The sequence below is a fragment of the Balaenoptera physalus genome (genome assembly GCF_965194825.1).
Source record: "Balaenoptera physalus genome assembly, chromosome: 21".
NCBI lineage: Eukaryota > Metazoa > Chordata > Mammalia > Artiodactyla > Balaenopteridae > Balaenoptera > Balaenoptera physalus.
In genome coordinates this window covers 13,873,665-13,896,063 of record NC_138902.1, presented here as the reverse complement: position 1 = coordinate 13,896,063, position 22,399 = coordinate 13,873,665, and the positions used below count along the sequence as shown (strand labels likewise).

General features: G+C 35.7%; 1 protein-coding gene and 1 pseudogene across 2 annotated transcripts in view; one reads left to right on the top strand and one right to left on the bottom strand.

The window, feature by feature from the left end:
* The window catches only part of LOC309651429 (A disintegrin and metallopeptidase domain 3-like), a 108,424-nt gene extending 88,636 nt beyond the window's left edge, over nucleotides 1–19,788 (top strand). The window contains exons 14-18 of the mRNA XM_082444169.1: nucleotides 1,122–1,205; nucleotides 3,294–3,408; nucleotides 12,730–12,895; nucleotides 15,425–15,481; nucleotides 18,653–19,788. Of these exons, the coding sequence (XP_082300295.1) occupies nucleotides 1,122–1,205; nucleotides 3,294–3,408; nucleotides 12,730–12,895; nucleotides 15,425–15,479 (420 nt within the window). The 3' untranslated portion in view covers nucleotides 15,480–15,481; nucleotides 18,653–19,788. The remainder of the gene's footprint in view (nucleotides 1–1,121; nucleotides 1,206–3,293; nucleotides 3,409–12,729; nucleotides 12,896–15,424; nucleotides 15,482–18,652) is intronic.
* Nucleotides 7,559–7,967, bottom strand: LOC309651444 (cytochrome b-c1 complex subunit 7 pseudogene; annotated as a pseudogene). Its single transcript has one exon. The product of its transcript is annotated as a cytochrome b-c1 complex subunit 7 pseudogene (transcript).
* Nucleotides 19,789–22,399: the final 2,611 nt, after the last annotated feature.

The following is a 22,399-nucleotide window of genomic DNA, read 5'->3' as shown; positions in this document are numbered from 1 at the left end:
TTATCTTTCTCCTAAAAACAAGCCAGGGAAGTATGACTGGTATTGCCTCAATGACAATGTTAAGAACACTAGAATGAAAATAGTTTTGTGGACGGGTAATGCTGGTTTGTCCAACATTTTGTTATCCTTGCTGGCTTTATCAGAGCACTTTCAGTTAATGAACAAGCTGATATTTGTTCTTTCCTTAATTAGCAATGGTGATAGAAAATAATGATATTTTTAGACTATTCATCAGATACGGGGTATTCTACCAGATACTTAAGAAAATCCATCAGATAGTAGATTCTCCTGAAGACAGTCAAATTGAAATTTGGATAGACAAATATTAACATAGAGTCTACATAGAAATCAGGTTAAATAAATAAATAATTAAGATAATATCCTATATTTAGTGAGCATTTACTGTGTGCCAAACACCGCTTTTGTTCCTTTATCCGTAACAAGCTATTTCACCTTCATAACCTTGAGACAGTTAAAATTATTATTCCAAATTCAAAGATGGATAAACTGAGGTAAGGAAGATTAAATAAATTTCTCAAGGTCACCTTTCCTAATGCAAAAGATAAGAGATATGGTCATTAAAGTTGGGAAAAAATGTGAAAATGACAGGAACACTGGTATTGAGCATTGATCATTGGGCTCTGTGAGTAAAGTAGTTCTTGTACTGAATATTGGCTCTGTCAGTCAGTGGTGGTGTGACCTTAAAAGTATACATTTAATTCTCATCAAATATAAAATGAAGATGAAAATATCTCCTTCACAGGGTCAATATGAGTATATATTATAAAAATATATAGAAAGTGCAAAGACAGATCCTAGCTCATTACCAACAGTCAATACAAGTTGGCTGTTTTTGTACTTATACCAATTAATATCGATAAATGCACGATTCTGCTCCCTCAAGGGAAAAAATGGTTTCTGATTCTCAAAATACAATATTTGATAAGGTAACAACACACCATTTGACTCCAAGTTCTTTTATTAGAATGAGCAGATCTGAAATCCAGATTCATCTGAGGTATATATATCTTGTGCATCTAATTTTCATACCAAGTACAATTGTTCAACTCTTGACTTTAAATTTAAAATTTTTGTCGTTGGTGGTGGTTTTCACATTTTAGTTTTGTAACAGAGGATCTTGCACAGACGTCACTGTCAGCTCAGACGCAACTTGTATCTCCAAAATAAAGTGCCATGGACATGGGGTATGTATAATGGTTACTCTATTTTTAAGTATAGTTATTTTGATCCATGTCAATAACATTTTTCAGTATAATAATGCTTAAAATTATTTGAGGTGTAGAAATGTATTTGGAAAATTGAAATCGAATAAGAAAAGCAGACTCCATTATTCATACGTATGTATGTGATTTGTGTGTTCAATCAGATCATATAGGCTTCATGAGCAAATAATTTCCTTTGAACTTTGTACTAAAATTCAATAGGAAACAATCTATTATTATAATGTTAGATTAAGATTATGAAATTTTGGAAATGAGCTCATTAAGGATTACACATATACATTTATACATACATAAAAATATTGCTTATAATTGAGTGTATGTGTACTGATAAATATTTAAACACACAAATATATTATACATATTACTTATAATCTCATATTTTTATGGGAGCAGACTTTCTTGTTCATTATGATCTGCTTCATCCTTGAACAGCTTCAATGTGTTTCCCTGCATGTCTCTTCCTTACTATATTTGAAAAGTTATCCACTGAAGGACTTTCAGATAATGTTAAATTTTTACTTAACTATTGTAACTAATGGTACAGTGGACATTGTTGTACCTTCACCTTTGCACATTTATCTGACTTCTTAAATTGTTAGCAGTGAAATCTGATGAGCCAAATATATGTACCGTTTAAATTTTCATTAATATTATATTGTCTTCAAGAAATATTATACCAGTTTTTGGTCTCACCTGTAAAAATGCATGTTTTTATATGCATAAAAAAAAAATGCAGGGCTTCCCTGGTGGCGCAGTGGTTGAGAATCTGCCTGCCAATGCAGGGGACACGGGTTCGAGCCCTGGTCTGGGAAGATCCCATATGCCGCGGAGCGGCTATGCCCGTGAGCCACAACTACTGAGCCTGCGCGTCTGGAGCCTGTGCTCCGCCACGAGAGGCCGCGACAGTGAGAGGCCCGCGCACCGCGATTAAGAGTGGCCTCCACTCGCCGCAACTAGAGAAAGCCCATGCACAGAAACGAAGACCCAACACAGCCAAAAATAAATAAATAATTTTTTTTTTTTAAATGCATATTTTTTTATATGCATAAAAAAATAAAAATGCATATTTCCTCATATTCTGGTCAGACTAGTTTCTCTGTCTTTTGAATCTCTTCAAACATGCTAAATCCATTGTTACCTTTCATTTCTTTAGTAATTAATTATACAGTCCTTAAGTATGTATGGTCACATTTTCCATTTGCATTTCTATTTGTCCATCCATTGTGAAATTATCTACCAGGTAATAGAAATTTTGTAAACTTTGTAAGTTTTTCCAAGCATGTCTTTGGCTTTAACTGTGTGACTAGTGTCTCCTGCCATACTGATGCTTCCTATTTTATATAGTAATCCAGGAGAAAAGTGACCTGTGTGTTTTTTAAAAATTTTTTCTCCCAGATCACTTACATGTCCTATTATTTACAGTTTCTTTTCTGTTTTTTCCTCTCTTATTTAATTTTAATTAATTTCTTGTTAAGTTTTTCACGAGGCTATTTCTAGATTCTCTATTCTGTTTCTGGCCCTTCTTTCAATTCACCCACCAGATCACATTTATAGATATTTTCTAGCCTTCCTATTTCTAGCCAAATAAATTTTGCTATCTATGTCTATTAAGAATACTTCTCCCTTTTGTTTTTCCCCATTTTTTTTTTTTTTTTTTGTAAAAATTGGCTCTTATCTTGGCTAATTTTTTTGAACTAGCACAATTCATAGTATATTTAAACTCCCACTATTTTATAATTTCTAGCTTCATAATTCCTATGCCTTTCTAGAATAAGTCATTTCAGTTGTATCAGAATATTATATACTTTTATTTAAAAGTACAAGAGATAAATAAGAGAAAATCTCTGGGACATTTGAAAAGATATTGCATGAATATTATTATATTAATTTTTAATTTAAGAATTGCTTTCCACATTAATATAAAAAACTACCTATAATATACTAAATTATAGTACTTTAATAATTTACATTGACTAAAAATAGCAAATACTGTGTTTAATTTCTATCTTATACATCAAATGCACTTTTTAAATTTGGTTTTGGTTTTAGGTTTGCAATACTCTCCATAACTGTCACTGTGATGTTGGATATGCTCCTCCACAATGTGAACCAACGCCTTCGTCACCAGGAGGAAGTATCAATGACGGGTTTTGGCTTACGTCAGGTTAGTATCCAGATCACAGTACTCCAACAGAACCTTCTGCACTTAGAGGAATAGTATACACCTCCACGGTCTGTGTGGCTATTGAGCACCTAGCATGTGGATAGTGCAACGAAGGAACTAAAGTTTCCATTTTATTTCACTTTATCTAATATAAATTTAAATAGTCACTTGTGATTAGTAGCTACTAAATTAGGCAGTGCAGCTCTAGATCATATTGTCAATCAAAATTTTGTATATGGTTTAAATTCAAATCTAGACATGAACACTTTAACAGATCTTCTCTTAATTTTAACAATGGTTTCCAGAACTTTTCTATTTGTACAACAGAGTTTTCTAGATAGGTATAGTTAAATGATAGAACAGGTGATAGTTTTATTATGTAGTCTGTATATCCCAAGGATGTTAACTGTTGTGATGTGCTAGTTCACAACAGAGTTGCCTCTTTCAAGTTTTAACTCTGCTATTGAAAGGTAAAAATAATAAAGTCTTCCACATCCAAAGTATATGGATAGTAGACGGCACAAAACATTTTTTAATTTATTTGGTGAACATTCGTGAACAACTGTAGCATGTTTGATTTTTCTAAACTTCACAATGTGAAATTCTCAGAACACTAATTCCATTAAGGTCTTTCCACCATTTGTGATTCTGTTTTGTGCTTCTGTTTTAATTTATTTTATTTATGTATATGTTGTAAACCTGACAATACAGCATTGTATTTGCCTTAAAATAGCCAATGAAATGTTAAAGAATTTTAATGTAAATATTTACATTTATCCCAACCTATTTACCGTTTTCTAGGGCTTTTCAACTCCTCCAGCACATTCAAATTTCTGTGTAGGTCATTTCCTTTCAACCTGTAAAACTCTCTTTTTTTATTTCTTTTTGTGTGTACCTTGTAGTGATCAATTGTCTCAGCTTTTGTCTTTAAAATGTTTTCATAATTTGAGAACAGTATTTTCACTGGAAGTAGAATTGTTTCTTTCAGCAATTCAAAGATGTAATCCCATTGTATCCTGGTTTCCATTTTGTGATGAGAATGCAGCCGCCATTCTTATTATTCATCCCAATAATATAATGCTTCTTTCATTCCTTGTCTGAGTTTCAGACTTACTTTATATCTTTGATTTTCCATAGTTTCACTATGGTTTACCAACATGAGTTTTTCTTTGAATTTATGTTGCTTGGTTTGGCTGAGATTCTTGAATATAGAGGTTGGTGTATTTCTGGAAATTTTGAAAAAATTATTAGTCATTGTCTCTTTTTTAATATTTATTTTTTATTAAGAATATTTTGCTTTTTAAAAAATGTACACACGGTAGCATTCCCTCTGTGGTACATAGTTCTATGAGGATTGGAAAATGTATGTATTCCATTCCCACCACCACACTCATGATGCACAACAGGTCCATCATCTCAGATCTTCCCTCTGGCTGCTGCCCTTTGTATTCATCTCCCACTGCCAGTTCCTTGCAACCAGTGACCTGGTCTCTGTCACCATAGATTTGCCTTTTCCAGAATGTCCTATACCAGAATGTCCTATACAGCATACGTGCATTTGAGATTCATTCTCATCGGCATATGTTTTAATAGTTCATTCTTTATTACTGTTAAGTAGCCTTCTATTGAAAAGATGAACTATATAGTTTGTTTATCCATTCACACATTGTAGGGTATTTGGGTTGTTTCTAGATTTTGGCAGTTTTGCATAACGCCGCTGTAAACATGTGCACGTAGGTTTTCGTCTGTATTTAAGTTCTCACTTTTTGATGGGTAAATACCTAGGAGCTTTTGTCTATGTATAAGTTCTCACTATAATACCTATAAGTGAGATAGCTGGATCGTTTACTCAGTGTATGTTTTTTAATGAGTGTATTTTTAATTTTTTTAAGAAACAGCCAAACTATTTTCCAAAGTGGCTTTGCCATTTTCCTTCCCTCTATTTATCTGTGAGAGCCACAGTTGCTCTGCACAGATGATCCACACTTCACAAGCATTTGGTACTGTCGTTTTTGGTGGTTCTGTTTGATGTTTTTTTTTGCCAGCTTTAGATGTGTAATGATATCCCACTGTTATTTTTAGTTAGCTTATTATGTTGAAATAATTATACACTCATAAAGAGTTGCAAAAAAATTTAGAGGGCTGTCTTACGAATCCTTTACTCAGTTTCAGTCAATGTTGACATGTTTCAGTACTACAGCAGAATATCAAAACCAGGAAATGGACATTGATGAAATACACAGACCTTATTCACATTTCACCAGTATGCATACACTTATCTGGGTATACGTGTGTATATGCATTCACATGTGCGTATATTTAGTTCTATACAATTTCACCACATGTTCAAATTTGTGTAACCACCATCGCAATCAAGATATAGAACTGCATCATCACTACGTGGCCCCTGATATTGTTACTCCTTTATATAGCTACACCGATTCCCTCTTTCCCCTTTCCGAACTCTTGGCAACCACTAAACTGCTCTTCATCTTTCCAATTATGTTATTTCGTGAATGTTATATAAATGGAACCATGTAGTTTGTATCTTTTTGAGATTGTCTTTTCCTCTCACTTCATTCCTTTGTATTGATGACTAGTATTCCTTTGTATGTCTGTAGCATATTTTGTTTAATTATTCACCCATTGAAGGACATTGTGTGGATGGCAATTTTTAGTTATTATGAATAGATCTGCAATGAAAATTTGTGTGGAAGATTCTGCATGAAAATAAATGTTTAATTCTCTGGGAAGCATGGCCGAGAGTGAAATTGCTGTGTGTATGGTAAGCCATTTATAATTTTAAAAGCAACTGCCAAGCTTTTTGCAGAGTGGCTATATACTTTTTGACATCCCCACCAGTGATAAATGAATGACTGGGTTTTTTGCAGCCTTGCCAACATTTGAAGTTACCATTATTTTTTTTTTTTTTGCCATTCTATTGGTGTGTTTTAATATCTCATTCTGTTTTTAATTTGTACTTCCCTAATGGATAATGATATTGAATATCTTTAATGTGTTTATTTGGCACCTGCATATCCACTTCAGTGAAAAGTCTGTTCATATCTTTTTCCCATTTGCTAATTGTATTGTTTATTAAATGTTGAGTTTTCACATAAACATCTATTTTGTGGGATTTGTGATTTGAACATATTCTCTCCAAGTGTTTTTTCTCAGACCAAAAGGGTTTTTTTTCCAGTTCTTATTTTGATAAGCTCTTCTTTTTTTCCTTTTTGGATCTATGCTTTTGGTGTCAAGTATATGAATTCTTTGTCAGTCTTAATTCTTGAAATTTTTTGCTATGATATCTGTAAAAGGTTTAGTTTTATGTTTTATATTTAAGTCCATGATCCATTTTGAGTTACTTTTTATAAAGGGGGGAGATTAATTTTCTGATTTATGGGTGTCAAATTGTTCTAGCACAATTCTTTGAAAAAGCTGTCTTTTGTCCACTGTGTTGATTTTGCACCTTTGTTGAAAATTAATTGGACATTTTTGTGTTGATGTATTTCTCAGATGTCTATTCTGTTCCATTGATCTATGTGTCATTCCCTCCACCAATACTACACTGTTTTGATTATTGTAGTTATAGGGTAATCTTGAACAGCAGGAAAAGTGAGTCTTCCCATTTCATTCTTCTTTTTCAAAATGGTTTGGGCTATTTTAAGGTTTCTCCTTCCCATATACATTAAGCTTGTCTATGTTTACAAAAAAATTTTGCTGTGATTTTGATGCAAATTGTGTTAAACCTATGGATCAATTTAGGAAGTTTCACATTTTTATTATTTACTATTGAATCTTCCAGTCTATGAACACAGTATTTCTTTCCATTTATATGTCTTCTTTAATTTCCTTCATCATAATTTTGTAATTTTCACCGGATACTGTACATTTTATTTTTTCATATTTGTTATTTCACTTTCTTTAGAGCTATTGTAAATAATGTTGTACTATAATAGGACATATTTTTATTTTATATTTATAAACACCAATTAAAACGATTAATCAATGTTTATCATTCCTACATCACCTAACTAACTCCTTTCAGTCAACTTTGCGTGTATATTTGTCCACTTGTGAATCATATCAAATAAATGTTCATGCCCCAATGTTGGTGAAAAGATACTATCCTAGATCTTCTTTTTTTTTTTAATTAATTAGAGATTTATTTAAAGTAATACATTTACAGCCCAGATAGTTCTACATTGTACATTTCAGGTTTAACCAACTTCATAAAAATACTTTGGGATAGCTGCATCCAGATTTAGACTACATGATTATTTCTTTGCCCATTCTTCTCTCTCTTTTCTTTCCCGAATAACCTCTTTCAGATATGGTTCAAGGTAGAATTTATCCTCCTCATATTTTGTCCACTGCTCTTTAGGCAAGATCTGCTGCCTCATGGTCAGGTCCAGTGCTCTCTTAATGCGAAACACCCTGTCGTTATAAAGGTTCTCAGGAAGCCTTCTTATGGCTTCTTTTACATCTTCATTCTCATATATCATATCATCTCGCATTAAGCCCAGTTTATTGAACCTGGCAGCATTGTAATACCATTTTCAAATACCCTCCAGCCACTTGCTTGATGCTGCAATGGCAGGCCTACTCGCCATTTTAACCCGAGACCCTAGATCTTCTTTACAATACAGAACGTTCTAGGTATTTGTGACAAAGTATTACATGCTGAAGTATGATCAACTGGATGAGAATATCATATTTCCTTTTTGTTACTAGAAATATTCTGTTCATTCATTGATTCTTCAGTTGGAGGAAAATTATGATAGCATCGTCCACTCTGATGACTTGTAGTATGAGATTTCATTTGGATGATCAATTTCAACATCACCATTATAAAGTTTAGAAACAAGAGCCCTGGAGGTGCTCTTTTGTACCTTCCTGAAAGTTGATATATTACTTGGGCAACAAAATTAGAAAACTGAAATTTGCCAGTGGAAAAACTAAGGCGTCCAGAAATAAAATCTCACATATGCAGTCTAATGATTTTCAATTAGGATGCCATGACCACTCAAGGGAAGAAAGGACGGTCTTTTCAACAAATAATATTGGGATAACTGGATATCAATATGCAAAAGAATGAAGTTAGACCCTTACTTACACCTTAAAAAAAAATGAACTCCAAATAAACCAAGGATTTAAATGTCAAGAGCTAAAACTATAAAATTCTTAGAAGAAAACAAAGGGGGCCATATTCATAACATTGGATTTAGAAACGATTTATTGAATATCACACTGAAAGCACAGGCAACAGAAGAAAAAAGTAGATAAATTAAAAACTGTTGTGCATCAAAGGACACTACTGATAAAGTAAAAAGCTAAGCCACAGAATAAGAGAAAATGTCCACAAATCATATATCTGATGAAAATTAATATGTAGAATATGTAAAATATTCCTACAACTCAGCTACAAAGAAACATAAAATCCAATTAAAAATGGCAAAAGACCTGAATAGACATTTCTTCAAAAAAGATACATAGATGGACAACAAGCACATGAGAAGTTGCTCAACGTCACTAATTGTTAGGGAATTGCAGGTCGAAACTCCAACTAGATACTCATCCAAACCTATTGGGATGGCTATTATTTAAAAATTTCAGAAAATATCAAGTTCTGATGAGAATGTGGAGAAATTGGAACCCCTGTGCATTGCTGGTGGAAATATAGAAGTGCTGCAGCCCATGTGGAAAATGGCATGATGGTTCCTCATAAAATTAAACATAGAATTACCATATTATCCTGAACTTACACATCTAGGTATATACCCCAAAGCACTGAAAGCATGGACTCACAGATATTTGGACACCCATGTTCTTAGCAGCATTATTCACAATAGCCAAAAGGTGAAAACACTCGAATGTCCATCAACAGTATACACATATGGTGGTATATACATACAATGGAAAATTATTTAGCTTTAAAAAGGAATGAAATTCTGACACATGGTACAATATGGATGGAACTTGACAACCTTATGCTAACTTAAATGAGCCAGTCACAAGAGGACAAGTATTGGATGATTGTGCTGTTATGAGGTACATACAGTAGTCAATTCATAGGGACAAAGTAGAAAGGAAGTCGCCTGGGGCTGGAGGGAGGGGGAATGGTAAGTCAATGTTTAAAGGATTGAGTTTCAGTTTGGGAGGATGAAAATGTTCTAGAGTTTGATGGTAATAATAGATGCACAAAGATGTGAATGTACTTAATGCCATTGACTGTACACTCAAAAATATTTAAAGTAATAAATTTCATGTGTTAAGTATTTTACCACAGTAAAGCAAAATTGTCAGGCAAAAATTCCATTTTATGCCATCACCAAAAATAATGCAATGTTTAGATATAATTTTATGGAAAGAAGTGTAAGATATACACTGAAAGCTAAAACTACATTATTGAAAGAAGATCTGCATAAATGTAAAGACATCTCCTGTTAATGTATTGGAAGACTCAATATTGTTATTACTCTCAATACTCTAAAAATTGATCTACTAATTCAACACAATCCTTAACAAACCCAAGCTGTCTCTTTTGCAGAAACTGAAAAGCTGATCTTAAAAGTCTTACAGAAATTCCAGCAACACAGAATGGTAAAAACAATCTTGAAAACATAGTTTTCAAGAAAACTTGAAACTGAAAACACAATTCCAAAACATATTACAAAGCTAAATAATCAAGACAGTGTAGTACTGTCCAAAGAATAGGACAGATATTTAGTTCAATAGAAGAAAGAGTCCAGAAATAAAGCTTAATGCTAACAGTCATGGATTTTTGACAAAGATGCCAAAACAATTCAAAGGACAAAGGATGGTCTTCTAAAACAATGGTGTTGGGACAAGTAGATATCCACATGCAAACGAAGTTAGATTACTGCATCACAAGGTTCACAAAAATTAACTGAAATTGGATCATAGATTTAAATGTAAGAGCTAAGGTTATAAAACACTCAGAACACATATTAGTAAATCTTTGTGGCTTTGGCATAGGTGTGTTATCGAAGACACCAAAGCACAAGTGAAGAAAGAAACAATAGACTGATTGAATTTCATCAAAATTGAGAACTTTTGTGCTGCAAGTGATACAACCAAGACAGTGAAGGACAAACTACAGAGTGGGAGAAAATATTTGTAAATATTATATCTCATAGGGGGCTTGTGTCCAGAATATATAAAGAACACTTACAAGTCCATAATAAAAAGACAAATAACCCAATTAAAAATGGGAAGGGATTTAGGGACTTCCCTGGTGGCGCAGTGCTGAAGAATCCGCCTGCCAATGCAGGGGACACAGGTTCGAGCCCTGGTCCGGGAAGATCCCACATGCCGTGGAGCAACTAAGCCCATGCGCCACAACTACTGAGCCTTCGCTCTAGAGCCCGCGAGCCACAACTACTGAAGCCTGTGCGCCTAGAGCCCGTGCTCCACAACAAGAGAAGCCACCACAATGAGAAGCCTGCTCACCGCATTGAAGAGTAGCCCCCGCTCGCGGCAACTAGAGAAAGCCCGCGTGCAGCAACGAAGACCCAACGCAGCCAAAATAAATAAAAAAATGGGAAGGGATTTAAATAAACACACCTCCATAGAAGATATACCAATGGCCAAAAAGCCCATGAAAAGATGTTCAACATCTTAGGAGAATGCAAACCAAAACCACAATGAGATACTACTTCACACTCATTATGATAGCAATTATAATAAAAAACACAGGCAACAAGTAGTAGTGAGGATGTGGAGATATTGGGATCTTCTTGGTGCTCTTTTTACCACTACTGCTCAAACTCTGGTATCTCTTTTCCACTCTCACCCCAGTAAGAGCTGCTGTCTAATTAGGTTCAGATTGTCTCATACTATGTATGTATATATGTACACATATATATTCCTTATCCTTCTGCCAAGGACACCTGCGAGGGTCCCCTTAACAGTTTTGGAATCCTTAATTTACAGAGCAACTTTCTGTTCAATGCTGCACCCTTCAGGTTCCCACCATTTCTTCTGCTGTGAACTCTGTCTTCTGCTCTGTGGGAATGCTGTACTTCGCTTAGGACTCCAATTCTCTGTTCTGAGATCAGCAAATTATCCATAGGTAGAATTGTATTTCCATAAAATCAACATCATGTTTTCTTTTCTTCAGATATTATAGTTCTGTGTTTCCTGTTGACTTCCAGAAACCGTTTCCTTCATGTTTTATCCTGTTTCATATTTTTATTATTTGACACATTTAACGGAAAAATTTCATCATGCCCACAAGTGGAAGCTCCCAATCTTTCTTCCTTAGAGTAATGGATATCTCCCAATTAATCTAATAGTGATCTCTTTAATCAGTCTTTGGAGTAATTAAGCACATGAGAAGGAAGCTCCACTTGCAACATGATAATTTTAGTAAAGATGGATTAAAGGAGAATGGACCTTTTCTGATGGGTGAGGCCAGGAAAGGAGAGCTATAAAGTGTTGAGTTCTACCATAGCATGAGACTGCTGCGTGTTTGATCAGTTTCAATATTTTTGCATATATTTGCTAATTTATTTCTTATAATATATAAAACTTCCTAAATCACTTTCTTTAAGGTAAATTACTTCTAATCAACATATAATTGGACTGTGTATGTGTTTCAACATCACCAATCCTTTTGTCTTTTTGAGGGGGCATTAAATTCATTTACACTTAATATCCTCAAAAGTTGCTTTGGTGGTAATTCTGATTGCTTGATATAGTTTTTTGTATTTTAATTGTCTGGTTTATTTCTTTTGCTTAACTGGACCAAGTTTCCATAGCTTTAGTTTTCTGGTTTTATGTAATGTCTTTATAATGCCAAGAGGAATATCTATTTTTCTAATTAGTACAGTCAAAATTAAAACAATATCACTTTATACATCTATTACGTAAATTAACCTAGTCTACTATTGTTTTTTTAAAATTAGCCTCAATTATATCAAAAATTTTCCGTAAATAATTTTTAAAACAGTTTTTTTTCTCTATATTTTAAATGGAAGAACCTATTAGATGAAAATATCAATCTAATGTGTTCTAAGTAGCAGTTCATAGAAGGGAATATGATAGAATAAAATACATTAGGAAATAAGCACATAAATATTAAATATACAAAGATTAAAAATAAATTATATATATATATAGACAGAAATATATAATGTACTTTGGGGCATAGTCACAGAATATTGGAAAACACTTTTAAATTTAAGTTTATTCACTCTATGATTATATTATTTGAATTCCAAAGTTTTATAATTCAAATTATTAATATGCTTTGAATATAATTTTTGAAAAAGTTAAAAGGTACTCTTATGTTTTCAGGTAAAAGTACAGACATGTTGGTAAAACGACGTGGTGCTTCTCGAAAAAATGGCCTTGTGATCAGTTTCTACGTTGTCCTGCCTTTCCTCATTTTAATTCCCATCATTGCTCTTAAATGGAATAAAATGAAGATATTTTGGAGCAGAGAGGGTACAGTAAGTGGAGGGTAAGTAAACTCATTATCTTTATATTTAATATTAAAAATGATTTAGGGGAAAATTCAAATATTATTCAGAATATTATAAGTAGGGACTCTTGGATGGATTGGGTAAATGTTTAGAAACATACCAAATTTTTTGCAGATTTCAGGCAGGTGGGTAAGTTTCATGTTTATATAGGCCCAGGAACAACTGAAGTTACTCAATAAATCCTCAGTACCTTTCGAACAGAGAGCCATGTTGGCTGTAACTGCTTTAGAAGGTCTGTCTACTTCCCAAGCAACCCCGTTTCCTTGCACTGACGTTCACTTGTGCCAAGAAGATTAATAGAGACAGAGCAGCATAGAATAAAGAAGGTGAAGATTAATAGAGACAGGGCAGCATAGAATGTGGGGAAGGTGAAGATTAACAGAGACAGGGCAGCATAGAATATGAGGAAGGTGAAGATTAACAGAGACAGGGCAGCATAGAATATGGCGAAGGTGAAGATTAATAGAGACAGGGCAGCAGAGAATATGGGGAACCTGAGAAAATATAAGATGGCAAAGAATGAGAACACACATAGGATACTGCCCACATAATTAATATCACTCATGTGTTTCTAAAATTAGAATTAAGGCACTTGGGCAGCTTTTCCTTTGTTTGTTTGTTTTTTTTTTGTAGAGCAGAGCTTGATTAGGTCTTTTTTTTAATGAGGTATAATTAACATATGACATTATATTAGTTTCATGTTTACGGCATAATGCTTTGATATTTGTATATATTGCAAAATGATCACCACAATGAGTCTAGTTAATATTTGTCACCATACATAGTTAGAAAAATTTGGTTTGCTCCTGATGAGGACTTTCAAGATCTACTCTTTTAACAAGTTTCAAATGTGTAATTCGTTATTTTAACTATAGTCACCATGCTGTACATTATATCCCCATGACTTATTTTTTTTACAACTGGAAGTTTGTACCTTTTGACCCTCTTTACCCATTTTGCTCACCAGTCTCTCAACCCATTTTTCTGACAACCACCAATCTGTTCTCTGTATCTATGAGGGTGTTTTTTTTTTTAGATTCCACATATAAGTGGGATCATACTTTGTCTTTCTCTGTCTGACTTACTTCACTTTCATACAGCTTTTTTCTTTACTGTAACACCAATACAAGCCACAATTTGCTTAGTGAATATTTCGGAAAATGAGAATGCAGAAGCAAGGGTAAAGAAGTGAGTCTCGTTTCTTCATTGTAAAGGAAATCATTTTTGTTTCTCATTTGTGTAGCCAGAGACAAAATAATGGTATAATATTTCAGTCAACACCTCTACTTCCCAAGTTAGTTAATCTTATTTATGAACAAGTTAGCAGCGACCAGGTAATTCAGGGTAGTGTTCTGCATGATTCATCAATCGTTCAACTGTTATAAACTGACTTAATTGAATGATATCTGGCATGTCTTCCTGTGCTCTTACTTAAGACCTCTTGGACAAATCTGAATAGTTGCAAGAACTCGACCTGACTTTGGGAAGAGATGGTAGAGGAAGGTACCACTGATCATAAAGAACAAAGTCTGCTCGTGACAGCCTAAATTTTAGAGCAGCAGTAAATGGTTTCAGGGCTGCAAGGGCAAGAAATGATGTAGAGCTGAAACACAGAAGGGTGGTAAGGACCTGGATGGTTATGAACTCGGCCATTGTCTCCATCACCCAAAGCCTTTATGATTGACATCGTCTCCTCTTGTTCATGTCCATTCTCTCCAAGATGACTGCTCTGCTTACACATGGCCCAGAGTACCTATCTCAACTCTTTCTAGTTTCATTTTCAAGTAAAAATCCCAATAATCTGCCAAAACCAGTGCCTGTTAGTTCATTTTCTCAAGAGACAGAAGGAAATAACTGTGCAAGTGTATCTCATTTCAGCCAGTGTTCGGTCTGGATTTATAATCCTGAGTTAGGTGTTCAAGCCTGACTTCATCATCTGTGGCCAAAGAATTGTAGCCATTTAGTAGGAACCTTTACACCATGACATTCCTCTTCAACAGGAGCTGAGTGTGTATAGGAGCCAAAGAATAAATGTGATATAAATACCACAAAGTGTAACTAAGCATAGCTAACAGAGAGGCCTCATTAAGGACCTCATTAACAGAAGTGAAATAATAACTATTCACGTAGGTATTTGATAGAAATCATATAACTGAAGTTATGAAAATTTAAGAATATACATGTAAATTATCTGTTTAATTTGGAGAAGCATGATCATAGATATTTTAATATTTCATCCGGTCTTCCATGTAGACAAAATAGAGAAAAGTAATAGATGGATTTTTAGTTTGAAATTTTAAAAATGCTTAACATATATAAAAGTTAGGCTAACCTTCGGAAAAAACCAAACACTAGAATATATGATCCCTGAGTGGCATATAGAAAGCAAAGTGGATATTGGTACATATTAATTGAGTAATTAGGACAAATCTAGCTTTATTACTTTTCTTGACCTTAAGATTACAGTGTTTGCTAACCTTAAAAATAATTCTGTTTCTTTCAAACAGATCTCTATCAGAAGACAGCAGTAGGAACAGCAACAGCAGCCTGTCTTACAGTTAAAGGTGAAGTAAAGGAATCAAACTATTGACAAAATGATATAATTCATTAAATACTTAAAAAAATATTTTTAACAGTACCTCAGTATAAGGAAGGTATTATTCCCATATTTCATCATTTTGATTTCTACTTGTTGCTATCATAGACTAAAACAAAGCATTTGGTGTTAATTTTATTTTATACTTGTCTAGAAACATTTAATGTTAACTCACATTAGCCACAGATTTATTAACCAACATCTTTGTAAAAAGAAATGACTTCAAAGGGATTTTTAATATTTTCTTAAAATATTTATGTGCAATCATGCATTTGATTGGTAGATTTAACGTTCTAACTAAGAGGTTTACACAGGTTGTCTCCCAACACTTGTATTTATTCCTCACTAACAATAACTCCCGGGTTATTGTTCGCCTTATTTTATTTTTTTTAAACTTTTTCATTTTGTATTGGAGTATAGCCGATTAACAATGTTGTGATAGTTTCAGGTGCACAACAAAGCAACTCAGCCAAACGTATACATGTATCCATTCTCCCCCAAGCTCTCCTCCCATCCAGGCTGCCACAGAACATTGTGTTCTCCTTATTTGAGAAATAAGGAAACAGACATAAAGAATGTAAATAATTCCGCACATGTTTAGAACTTTAGTGAGTTTTTTGAGTTTGAGTTTGACAACCAGACACCAAGGTTGAAGCTCTTAAGAACTCTGCAATTTTGCCACATATCTTCTGATACAAGACTGGCGATGGGGAATGGAATTTACACTTATTGAGGACCTAGAGGATGCCAGGCAAATACTAAATGCACTCACCCTCCAAGGCAGAAGAACAATTCTTTACTGTCAGATGGGATAAAGGAGGCTTCTGTATATGTCGTTCAAATTTCTAACTCATATGTGTAAAGAAATCGTGATATTTGACATATTAGACTTATCCCTGGCAGTAAAGGAAAACAATCAAAAACTCATCTAAGTTGTGAGATCCCAAGTTCATCTCTTTACTTACCTGCCATATCTGACTTTGATGGAGAATAAAGTCAGTGGGTCTCTGTTTCCTTATCGGCCACCAAAGAAATCATTACCTCAAAGTAAAGTAGTCTTATTTCTGCGTAGACCAACCTCTACCTCTTCTCTGATCACTTTACTAAAAACCCGCATCTTAGGTGAAGATTTTGGTCCTCGGCTGTCTTCTTCTCATGTCCTCCATCATAGTTTCTTCACCATGCTGGGTGTCTTCACCTGAACTCCTCACCTCCACACAACTTCAGTCATTTTCTCCTAGAGCGTTACAATGAGCACGCCATCTCCCTGGCTTTCTCCAAGTCTTAAGTCGTAAATTCAATATCTTGCCTTCTTTTACACTTTTTTCTATTTTTCACAGTCTTCTCCTGCCAACAGTACTTTATGGTTATGTTAAGTTCTTGCCTCAAGAATTGGACACATTCGTTCGATAAACATATTTTATAAGTTGGTTATAAAGGGTACTGAAAGGTGATTCCTTATGGGGAAGATGAGAGAAGTGGGGCTCACTGGGCAGTTGACACTGAAGGAGGAACCGGGTGACGACTTTAAATGTGGCCGACTGAGTAGGCCCTAGGGAGCAAGTGACGTGTCAGCAAGGAATTGGAGGAGGCGCAAATAATGACCCTGAAAGGAGTCACCTGACATCACAGTCAGCTCACAGAAGGCTTCTATCTAAATGCAAAGGATACAGTGCAGCAAGAGAGGGTGAGAGGCAAGCACTGTGGGTCAGAGAGACGCCTCAGGCACAAGGTCTCAAGGTTCCTTATTTTAAATTTTAAACAGCCCATCATAAAATCCACTGCCCTTATCTCAGAAAAAAGTGAAACCAGATATTCAGGCTTTCCCACAGGTAAAGAGAGAGCTTTCCCACTCCAGCTGTAAATCAAGTCTGTCTTAGACAGGCATAGAGCTGGCAGAGTTACCCATGCATATACCTGGGCAGGAGCTTTTCAAGCACATGAATGATACAATGAAAAAAAAATGTCAGGACTAATCCAGGAGAGAAAGGATGTTACCTCAGACCAGAGATAGTAAAGATGGTCTTAGGAATAAATTTTGAAGGTGAACCAAGAGAATGAATTGAGAGTTTGGCTGTAGAGTGTAAGAAAAAGTGCTTAAATGATGTTCATGCTATACAGCAGGAAAATAGTGAGGCTACCATGTAAAGCCAGACCTCTCTGTGTCTAAATTTGTGCTCTTAATATATTTAAAAATTTATTTTAAAATGTACGGATGTTGAAGGAGAAAATCTGCCTAGGTAACTATGAGCCAGGACCAGTGTCTGATATGCCACAATTAAAAGGTTACATTTCCTCATAGATGAATGGAACATAGTTGAAGTATTTTTGACATGGTAAGGGAGGGATTTCACAAGATATGGTGTGCTTTTTACAAAATTCACAGGGATAAATTAGGAGAAAATTCAGTCAGATTCAGTCAGAACTGGAGACTAGTGAAATGGAACGCACAGGAAAAGTGTGATGAGGGCAGGATTGGGTAAGACGGAAAGAACAAAGTTTTCAGAGACCTAACAGGGGTAGACTTGGTTGAAGTGGTGACTGGACGGATGTATTTGGGTTAGAATGAAAGAGAACTACAAAGACAAACATTTCTGACACAATGGATAATGACAGCTTTTACTAATGGCATGTTGTACAGCAGCTGAGAACAGCTTGGTTTTGGAGCGATGAACTGGAGGGGAGTAAGAAGGAGTTTGTTCTGAACATGTGTGTGTGGGACACCTGTTGAAAACGTACAGAGGACTGTTGACAGTTCTCGTCCTCTGTAGATAAAAATAGGGAAAAGAGTAATTATTTCCTTCTTCACATATTGTATTGCTCTTTTTCTCACTGTTGCCTTGTTCATAATTTTCTTTGACCCATGTAAAACATAGAGTCCGTGTAAATGAGACATATATAAATACCAGTTCATAGCATTTCCTTTTAATGTGGCTATCACAAATGTTTCTGGAAAAAATCAAACCAAAGAAACAAAAAAAACTTAGGTTTACAAATTCTGTAGAGCACAGGTATAGATTGTAACAATATCAACTGTCTTATATTAATTAATTGATATACCTGTAGTTTTGTAGTAAAATTAGACAGCTTTTATTAACAATTAAAAATGTAGCATTTCTTTTTTCTGTATTTCTTTTAGAATGGTAACTAAACAATACTGTCAAAAGCCATAACTTGGAGAAAAGATATTGCCAAGAAACACACCATTAACTGGTCTGATTCACGAAGAAAAAAATCTGCTTTTCTCTCCTTTTGTGATGGCTTAAAGCTTTCAATTTCAAAAACAAAAGTAAATCCTGTGAGTGAAAGTATGTCGCCTTGTGTCAATTCATTCTGTTCTCGAGCCCAAGTTTGTGTGCCTGATGCACAGTGAGGCCAAACAAAGGGAAACGTCAGTGTTTGGAGCAGAGAAAGGTTTATTGCAAGGACCAACCAAGGAGAACAGACAGCTCATGCTCAAAAATGCCAAACTCTCTGATGGCTTTTGGGGAAGAGTGTTTATAGGCAGAATTTGGGGCAAGGGCTGCAGGGTGTGGAACCTTCCCCTGATTGGTTGGTGGTGAGTTTACAGGGCGCTGCTCCAGGAATCTCAGTCATCAGCCTTTCCTGCCAGTGTGGGTCCACATGCTTGTGCTCAGCCTGAAGTGACTTCCTGCAGCTGGCTTGAGGGGGCCCTAGTTCCTGTTGAAGAGCTCAGACATACGCACCAGATGGTTCTGCACATCCCCGAGGAGGAACGGCACCAGGCCCCGTGCTGCACTGTTGTTTCTTCCTGCCTTCCCTCACTTCCCTGATTAGTAAATGTTTGAATACACCCTTTGGAACTCAGGGAAGGTCTAGGAAGCTGAAAGCCTTTTTTCCAACACACTGGAAGCTGGGGACTCGGAAAGGCTTTTGTGCCCAGGAGGGCTCCACAGGGTCCTGCTCAGTTTCAGTCCTTCTACTATGGTCCTCTGGTAGGAAATGAGCAGGTTGGCCTCTTTTGAACCTGCGAGGCTGCTGCATCCCAAACGGAAAACATTCCATTGTGCACTCCTGCCGCCGACTGCCCTCAGATACCCATGGCCCTGCTAATCGCTCCCATCTCAAGAGAGGACATCTAGAATCCGCACCTCTCCAGTAGTTCATGATTCTCATCCGCTACCCATTCCAAGCTTCGGGATATCGAGAGGAAGGGTTGCTAGACAAGGTCAGCCCCAGAGCCCTCAGAGAGTCACTAGAATCCGTTCTATCTTCAAGGAATTGCTCACACTGAGTTCCTGGTCATATATAACTGCCCTGTCTCCAGGTGATACTTCCCTGCCCTCGTGGAAATTGAGCTATAGAATATATCTTTGTCCTGTGAAGGAATCCAGACTTGCTGTTCTTTCCTGACTGAAGCTGAGCTTTTCTGGGTGACAGTTTCTTGCTTCAGTGCCCCCTCTCTTCATCTCCCTCTTCCTGAAATGGGTGCGCTTCTGCACACCTCAAAGCATTATTTGTGGATTAGAGATCCATCAGCCTATCTGGAGTCTAATTAGGACCTACAGAATTTCCATCAATATAAATGAAGGTGCTCGTGGGTCGGGGGTGGGAGCATCTCGTTACAAAGACCAAGAGTTTCTTTTTCCAAATGAGCAACTGATGAATGGCTACACAAGATGTGGTCCATCCATACAATGGGATAGTATTCAGCCACAAAAAGGAAGGAAGCACTGATACTGCTACAACGTGGATGAACCTTGAAACCGTTATGCTAAGTGACTAAAGCCAGTCACAGAAACCACGTATTATGCATCTGTATGAAACATCCAGAACAGGGACATCTAGAGAGACTAAGATTAGTGGTTGTTTACTGCTGAAAGTGGGGGTGGAGAATGAAAAGCTGGGGTGGGTGATGGTAATAACTAAAGTGTAGAGGACTTGTTTGTGAGATGAGGGAACTGAAATTGACTGTGGTAACGGTTGCACATATCTGTGAATACACTAAAAACCCTACAATCATTCACCTGTGTGCTTTAAGTGGGTGAAGTCTGTCGTAAAAATAATACACATCGGGATGACTCTACCGTAACTTTCCCTCATCCCCTTTGCCACTAACTTATGTGGGGCCATTATGATCACGGTCCTGCCTTATTTAATCATAATTTCTCAGGATCAGTTTCCCAGGAGTACTACCACCTAGCAGGTCCAAGTATTAGACCTGAGCAGAGTTTATTTTTGCAACTGTTGGTACTATACATCCTTGCTGTGGAGTGTCCTGGGATAAAGGAAGGTGTGGGTGAGTGGCAGGCAGAAGCTGAGTTAGGTTTTGAGCATGAGCAGCTTAAGATATTTGTCAGAAAATTCAAAGACAATTACATATTCTGTCTTCTGCAGTGGTGTCAGTTTTCCTCTCTGAATTTGTCTTGCTGGCCTTCTCATTTTCTAAATCTTCCTTTTTACGGTTCTAACAGTAACTGTTAACAAGATACACTAAGGTTCCATTTCAAAGTTTTCTTTTCCTCAACAGATTATAATCGAACATTGTAAGAATAGGCACAGAGTTGAAGAATTGTGCTTTTCATTGCCTCATGCAGAATTGAGTCCAGTATCCTTTTTTAAAAAATTGAGGTAACATTGGTTTTTAACGTTGTATAAGTTGCATGTGTACAACGTTTTTCAACTTCTTTCAGTGTGCCCACCACCAAATTTTTAGTTTCCATACCCCACCCTTCTTCCCTTCTGATTACCGTTACTCTGTTCTCTCCTATGTGTTTGTTCTGGTTTGGTTTGGTTTCTTAATTTATTTTTTTCTGCATATGAGTGAAATTATACAGTATTTGTCTTTCTCCACCTGACATTTCATTTAGCACGATACCATCAAGGTGCAACCATGTTGTCACAAATGGCAAGATTTCGTCTTTTTTACGACTCCTATTCCATTGTATATACATACCACATCTTTATCCATTCATCTGTCAGTGGTCACTTAGGTTGTTTCCTTATCTGGGCTATTATAGATAATTCTGTAATGAACACAGGGGTGCATATATCTTTTTGAATTAATTTTTTCAGTTTCTTTGGATAAATACCCAGAAGCAGAACAGCTGGATCATATGGTAGTTCCATTCTTAACTTTTTGAGGAATCTCTATACTAGTTTTCCTAGTGGCTACACAAGTTAAATTCCTCCAAATAGTGTATGAGGACTCCCTTTTCTCCACACCCTCTACAACTTGTTACTTCTTGCCTTTTTGATAATAGCCATTCTAAAAGGCATAAGGTGATACCTCATTCCAGTTTTGATTTGCATCATTTCCCTAACAATTAATGAGGTTGAACATCTGTTCATGTGCCTGTTGGACATCTGTGTATCTTCTTTGGAAAAACAACAATTTATATCCTCTTCCTACTTATTAATAGGTTGTTTTGTGAATTTTGAATTGTATGAGCTGTGTGTATATTTTTGATATTAAACCATTATTGGCCTCATTGTTTGCAAATATTTTCTCCCAGACCATGTTGTCTTTTTGTTTTGTTGATGGTTTCCTTTGCTGTACAAAACCTTTTAAGTTTAATTAGATGATGCTTGTTTACTTTTGCTTTTATTTATTTTGCCTTAGGAGACTGATCCCCCACCAAAAAAAAATTGGTACAATTTATGTCAAAGAGTATTCTGCCTATGTTCCCTTGTAGTACTTTTATGGCTTCAGTTCTTACATTTAGGTCTTCTATATTCTCTTCCTGCACAGTATAACTAAGGACTTGTTTTATTCGGTAGCATGTCCTTATACAGGGGATTTATTTTCAACTACATAAATATGAAAGTAGAAGACTGTTTTTCCTTTCTGAACGAGCACTAGAAGTCCAGCTTCTGGTTCCTACATCTTGCCTTAAAACCTGGTGGTTAGCCAGATATCATCTCT